Consider the following 7,173-nt stretch of genomic DNA (forward strand, 5'->3'; position numbering starts at 1 on the left):
GCCCCGCCGCCGCGGGCCGGCCCAGACCCGCGGGGAGGACGCGTCGGGGCGCCCCGGCCCGGCGTCAGTAATTGTCCTCATGCACAACAACATGGTCTGACGTGTGCGCGGCGTGTCCGTGAGCCAGAATAACGTCAACCGTCCCAAAACGTGGGCCTGCACGCCGGCGCGCTGCCCCGCCCCGGGGAGCGGCGTCCCCGCCCGCCGCGGTTTCCGGCGGAAGCGAGCGGGAAGCCGGGCCGGGGGCGCCACCTTCTGGCGACCGCGGGCACTGCAGCGCCGGCAGGGAGCGCGTTTGACAACTGCCCTTCAGCAGCTTTTTTTTCTTTTTAATCGGCGCCCTGGGACAGCTCAGACCCGAGCTCCGCGTTCATCCCCAGGGCCCGCACGGCCTGTGAGTCCCCGGGGCGGCACTGAACGCCCCCGCTCGGGCGGGCGGGGAAGGGGTGCTCTGTGACGGACGCACAGCCCGGCCCAGGGGCTCCCAGGGCTGCGCCCCGAAACCGGGGGCGGAGTGCGGGGACAGCTGTGTCTTCGTGGCCGAGCGGAGCAGGAGAGGCGGTCCCAGCTGCGCGAGGCCGCAAGCCTGCCTTTCCAAGTCACCCCTCTTCACATCCCGGCTCACCCCAGTCTTTGCACAGCCAAAGGCATTTTGTCGTTGACTTGGCGCCCTTTTCCCTTTGCTGTTGCTGTTTTTTCAAAAATATTTTGGAGACACGATCTCACTGTGCAGTTCAAGCAGGCCTCAAGCTCACTATGTAACCCAGATTGACCTGAGCTTGTGGGGATCTTCTTGCCTCAGCCTCCCAAGTGCTGGGACTACAGGGCAGTGTTTCTCAGTTGAAAAAGAACAGCTGAGCTTCCGCCTTTCCCGCCCATTCGTTCATTCATCTGTGAGTATGAGTAGGAGCCACACACGGTCAGGTCCTGGATAGGCACACATTTTAGCAAGACACTGCCTGGCCGCAAGTGTCAAAGAATTACCCACTTGCCATGCGCTGTGGAGCGGGTCGCTGAGCCCGCAGGGCTTCCGGCGGAGGGGCCTTTACACTGGGCTCCAGAGAGCTTGGCAGGCGGGAGGAGCAGGCCTGCGCTGACAGTGGAGAGGAGATGGTGAAGTCGGCGGGACCCAGGTGCGGAGCCTGTGTCCTAAGGGGCCGGCAGAAGAGCAGCCTGGGAAATACGCAGCCGGGGAGAGTGCTGCAGAGGGATCTAGAGGAACAGGTGCCCTGGGGGTCCTTAGACCAGGGGTCAGCGTGGTGGTTTTTTTTTTCTGTAAAGAGCCAGAATATAAATATTATAGGCTTTGAGGCCCAACAGGCAAAACTGACGATATTTTATATATATGTGTGTGTGTGTTTACATGTCAAGAGAGAAAAATGTGCAATTGTTTTGTTAAATTCATAGCGGAATAACAATGAGTAAATATAATTTTTATACCATAAATATAGTAGTGAGAAGAATGGATATTGGGAGAAGAAAATGTTTTGCTTAATTAGTGTTCTCTATTATGGAAAAATTATTGTAAATGTCTTCCTGCTAAGGCAGATATGCAGCGAGATTTCATCTGCTCCTAAATGTCTTCTTACATGGATAGGTACTGTCAGGCCCTGACATCTGTCCACAGCTATGTAACTCTATTTGAGTATACGCACGGCTTAGCAGGCATCTATAGAATTCTGTTACGAGTTTTCTCTTGATGTTCAATTTCGGCATACTGTCACATTGCAGATTAATCACTTGCAATTGAAAATGAAAGGGAAGCTCCCCAACTGCCTAGTTAAATGGATTTTGAAACACGAAAATTTCCTTCCCACCCCATCAAAGTACAAAACACACCAGTTGAGCTGCTGTGTAAACTCAGAAAATACAGCCGCTGTAAATTTGGGTGGAATAGAGATGCTGCTTCAAATGCGAAGTGATAAAATAGTTTTAACATAGGGCCAGGTGTGGTGGCACACGCCTATAATCCCAGCTCTCGGGAGGCTGAGGCAGGAGGATCGTTTGAGTTTGAGACCAGCCTGGACTGCAAAATGAGCTCAAGACCAGCAAGACCCTGTCTCAAAAAGACAAAAAACAAAAAAGAAAGAAAAATAAATAGCTTAACATTATTTGTGAGCAAAATCTGCTTACTCTCACTTTTTATGTTTGGGAAAGACGCTGTGGTGAGACCCTCCATTTTAAATTTTGTAAGTGTCTGACCATTGCTTTCCTGTACCTTGGGAAATGGCTTGCTTAGTTTGGTGCTGTGCTCTTTTTAGTGTAACTGCCACGTCTCACGTGCTAAACTCGGGGCTGCCGTTTAAATTTGGTAACAGCCATCGATGTGCTGTTGTACCTTAAAGTTCACGGTTCCTTTCGGGGCGCTGTCAGTTTGTGTGCTGGTGGGACTGAGCCCAGGCTTTGCACGTGCAAGGCAAGCGCGGCGCTCCAGCCCCGCCCAGCCCGAGGGGGCGGCACTCAGCGCGCACCGCCCTCCTCTTTTCTTGATGCCTTTACCGGTCCACCCTGCTGACCCGCAAGGGGTAAAGCGCTGTGCTCTGCCAGCCGCGTGCACTTCTGCCGCCGCCGGAGCAAAGCCGTCGCCGTGGTTCGAGTGCAGCGAGCTGAAGCTATGAGGGCGCTGGCAACCACGCCATCTTCGCTCTGGTGTGAAAGCAGCCGTGGGCAAATGGCAGAACACGCTGTGCTACAATAAAGCTTTATCTGTGCACTCTGAACCTGAGTCTCACATCGTGCACGTGTCAACAAATAGCACTTGGTGTGCTTTTGCTCAACCGCTGTAACATAAATGCCTTTCTTGGCTTGGGGGCCATGTGATCGTCTTTGCGGTTCAGGAGGCCACCTACTGTGTGCGCAGAAATGGTTTCCCCAGCACGTCCCAAGCCCTCGAGGCCCAGCCAAGCGGGTGATCTAAGCTGCCGCCTCTCTCTGCAGGATGGCACCCGCGTTGTGGGGAAATGCGGCGGTTACTGTGGGAAATGCACGCCGTCCTCTGGCACTGGCCTGGAGGTGCAGGTTTTATAGCTAAGGTAAGCGTGTCTCACCACCCATGTCTGTGTGTCTGTCCGTGCCTGTTGTCATTTTTCCCAGAGCTTCGTGAGGAGTGCGTGTGGTGGGTCACTTGCTCCCAGGTGGGCTTCCCGTCAAGAAGCCTGAAGCCATCCTGCTGCTCGCCTATCTTTCTGTCCTGCTCCTCTGTCCTTCCATGACTGAGGGCATCTGTCCTTCCCCTTGGGCGTGAGGCCCGCAGGCCTCCTGCGTCTGACTCCCACACTGCCTACTTAGAGCACTTCCTGCCGGCTGCATTTGCAGGAGTCCTGCTTTGTCAAGTCTCTGTGGAGCAGAGATCTGGATCCTTATGCAGGGTATCCTAATGCAGGAGGCTCACAAGTCATCGTTTGAAAAACACTATGCGGGAACATCAGTAACAACAATAGCAACGGCATCTGTTGACCCCCCGCCACACACACCAATTTACACGTGTTGTTTTATTGAACCCTCACTCAAAGCCATGACGCGAGGCTTTGTCTTTATTTGACCGGAGATTACTTCCCGAGGTCACGGTGAATTCCTCGGCAGAACCCGGGGGTGTTCACACCACAGCCGCCTTTTCTTGGCCTCTGACCAGTGCCGCTGCTTTGCTCTTCGTGGTGTGGTTCAGACACCTGCAGCCTCAGCAGCACCTGGGGCTTGGTAGGAACGCAGATTGCCAGGCCCACCTCAGACCCATGACATCACAGTCTGCATTTTAACAAAATCCCGGAGAATCAGCCATTGAGTTTGGAGACGCAGGCACATGCTCCCCCTGCTGGCCAGCAGCTGCATTAGTCTTTTTATGCTCCAGAGCCTTCAGCAAAGGGAGAAGCTCAGTCTAGCCTGTGACCCTTCTCCACCTTCCCTCAGGCCTGCAGAAACCGTTGCCCCGTCCAGCGCGTCACAGTCCTCACCCAGGAGTACTTATGTGAAATTTATGTACTAGTATTTTAATGTTTAATTAAGTATACGTACTCAAAATTCTTTCCTTAAATTAGGATTATTTGTGTGGCAAGGGGCAAAGGCTGTATATAAAGTAAGTGGGACGTCCAGGAGGCTTCCAGCGTAGCTGGATCCAGAGGCTCAGGCAGAGGCATCAGTCCTCTCTTGCTGATCAGCAGTGACTGCCTCTTCAGTGGCCTCCTCCTCAGGCAGGTCACCTCCCCAGCGTCCATTCTACAAACTCCGGTTGGCACTGGTTGGACCACATGGGCAGTGCTAACGAGGTGTCCGGGGCCTGAGATCACCCAGTCACAGTCAGGTGCCGGGCAGCTTCAGTTGGGAGAAGGACAGAGGTTTGCCATCAGAGAGGCAGCGATGTCACGGGGGCAGGGGCGCAATTCTGAGAGTCCTCCCTAGAGATATGTATTTCACAGCCCAGAAAGATCAAGTGTATATGTGTATGTGTGTAATGTTATGAGTGGGTGCAGCTATACAACATTTACATGTAGAAGCATCTGCACAGAGAAGGACTAGGAGGTATACCAGATGTACCTGAATACTTGCATGTGCTCTCTGGTGAGAGAATGTTGGGATAGGACTACACATTTTATTTCATTATTTATTACTTCCCTGAAACTTCCATGTTTCTTACAGCAAAACAAAAACCTACTTTTAAAATCTGGACAAAATAATAGTGTTCTTTTAAAATTGCATATGTCAGTCTATGTGGCTTGCTGACTTTTTATTTGTGGCATTTTAGGCAGCAGACTTACATTTCCTGGTTTGCTTATTTCAGGTGGCTGGAAGAGGAAAGCTTATGGGATGGATGAAGGATCGTGATGCAATATACCTCCGCCTTACATTGGGTGCATGTGTGTGTGTGAGGCCACTGTGCGTGTGTGTGTGTGTGTGAGTGCGTGTGTGTACATATGCACATATATATAAATATATATTTTTATGCAGGTTGAGCATCCCTGATCCGCAAATCTGAAGTCTAAAATGCTGCAAAACAGCAATACTACCGGTAGAAAATTCCACATCGTGGAATTTATTTCATGTGCAAAGTCATTCAAAACACTGTGTAGAATTACCTTTCAGCCGTGTTATCAAGTGCATATGAAACAAACGAATCTACACGTCAACTTGGGTCCCGTCCCCATGATATCTCATTGTACGTATGCAAATATTCCAAAATCTAAGAAAATCCCGACTCTGAAACACCGCTCATCCCAAGCATTTCGGATAAGGGATACTCAATCTGAAATATCCTAATGATGTAAAATTTAATATTTATGTTTGAAATTATTTATTGTGTTGTAATATTTTTGTACGTAAAATGATTTTATTGTGACTGCCTTTGCGCTATTTTGTCCCTTGCAGTCCAACCACTGCATTTTACGTGCTCTACATTGTGTGCAGTCCTGTGACAAAAGTGGTCCTTCGTTATCACGGTACACTATGGTTTACTTTTTATCTGTAAATGTTTTACTGTTACCTTTTTAAAGTCATACTTTGTTTTTTAAAACAACCTAGCCATCATCAAGGTGCTACTGAGAGTTGGGTAAGGGTGTTTTTGGCATTCCTAGAAGAGTACCACTAGCCAAGAAGTACGTTAGTGATTTCACAGATGTTACCAACTCTGAATTGTATTAAGTGTCTATTCCATTTCATGTGATCTCTGGGAAAAAATGCTGCCTTGGTGCTAATATTGTATGTATCTCAGTGATTTCCAGACTCCAGTGTAAGCGCTTTTAACATAGGGAAGGAAGGGAAGGACCGTTTCCAATGGACACGACCCTTGGATGGTGCTGGGACTGCGGTTCACTCTTGCTTTTGGACACGCCATTCCGGAAGCTGCACTTTGTTCTTGCCGTTTCTCTTCCGTGTGCCTGCTCAGCCAGCGGTGGCTTGGTCCCCTGCAGTCGAGGGGGGCTCCGCCCCTGCTTCCTCACAGAGCGGCGCTGGGGACGTGCAGTCCCTCACAGTTTTGTCACTACCGTATCCAGTAGCAAGACCGAGGAGCACAGCATGGCGGTGGCCTTCAGCACCCTCAGAAACGCAGAGAAATCGAACATCAGGCTCTGTGTCCTGGCGATGGCCTTCTGCTTGAAGACATTGGCCAATGAGGAATCTTCTCTTCAGGCTATGAGCCTCATACCCTGCCATTTCCTGTCCTCACTGGTAGTATGTGAAGAAATGAACTGTGGGGTTCCAGGTGCCTGAGTCTTTCCGATCGCCCCTGAACCCACTTTTTATTGCTTCTTGTCCGTGTGGAAGTGCCGAAGTCATGGTCTTCCTGCCTTTGCCGGTGGCCACAGAGACACTTGGTCTGAGCAACCCCGTCCACTTCAAAACACCAAAGAGATGAGGAAAGCCTGGCCACACTCTCCGACTCCAAGCAAACTCCAAAGTGCTCCAGGAAAAGTATACTCAGTGTATGAATACATGTTACTCTCCATTATTAATACATTGTGAGAACATATTACAAATAAATACCATGACCACATCCAAACCTTTGTTCCACCTGGTTTTGGCGTGGTTTCTGGACTCTTTCAGGCTGAGGCAGGAGGATTGCCCAGGCCAGCCTGGGCAACTTAGCAAGACCCTGTCTCAAAAGGGCTGAGGATGTAGCTCCGTGGTAAAACATGTACCTAGCATGAATGACCCCGAGCTCAATTCCCACCACTGCAAAGGAAGATGGGAGGGAGGGAGGGACGGAGGAAAAGAAGGGGAAAGAGAGGGAGGGAGGAAAGGAAGAAAGAACTTGCAAAAAGGGAAGGAACGGAGAGAAAGGAAGGAAGGACTCTGGTTTTAGAGTTACTAGGCTGAGGGGAATGCAGATTTCCTTAACTCGCTCTAGCACAGTTGCCGTTCTAGAGCCAGATGAGGAGGCTGTGCATAGGCTCGGACGTTTCCTCACGCAGATCAGGGACGTGTGCCTCCTGCTGTGTGATGGGCACAAACTGGCAAGCACCCAGGAGAGCAGGTGAGCTTGGGGCATCGCGGCTCGTCTCCTAGAGCAGTGGCCCCACCCTGTGACCCATGGTGTCCAGCGGGCAGAGCTTTCTCGGCCGGTCCGAAGCCAATGATAATTTTGCCACATGCTGGCCAGTGGCCTTGGTGACGGGTGGCCCCTTGTGCGGAGGCCGCGCCGTTGTGGGATGCCCAGGCCCAAGCAGGGAAGTGGCGGTCTGA

General features: G+C 51.2%; 1 protein-coding gene across 1 annotated transcript in view; it reads left to right on the forward strand.

The window, feature by feature from the left end:
- The window catches only part of Adamts9 (ADAM metallopeptidase with thrombospondin type 1 motif, 9), a gene marked incomplete in the record, with an annotated part of 141,149 nt that extends 134,659 nt beyond the window's left edge, over positions 1-6,490 (forward strand). Inside the window, 2 exon segments of the mRNA XM_013506939.1 lie at positions 2,938-3,032; positions 4,775-6,490. Of these exon segments, the coding sequence (XP_013362393.1) occupies positions 2,938-3,027 (90 nt within the window).
- Between the last annotated feature and the right edge of the window lie 683 nt (positions 6,491-7,173).

This window comes from Chinchilla lanigera, unplaced genomic scaffold (assembly GCF_000276665.1).
Source record: "Chinchilla lanigera isolate Chin_1 unplaced genomic scaffold, ChiLan1.0 scaffold00116, whole genome shotgun sequence".
Classification (NCBI taxonomy): domain Eukaryota; kingdom Metazoa; phylum Chordata; class Mammalia; order Rodentia; family Chinchillidae; genus Chinchilla; species Chinchilla lanigera.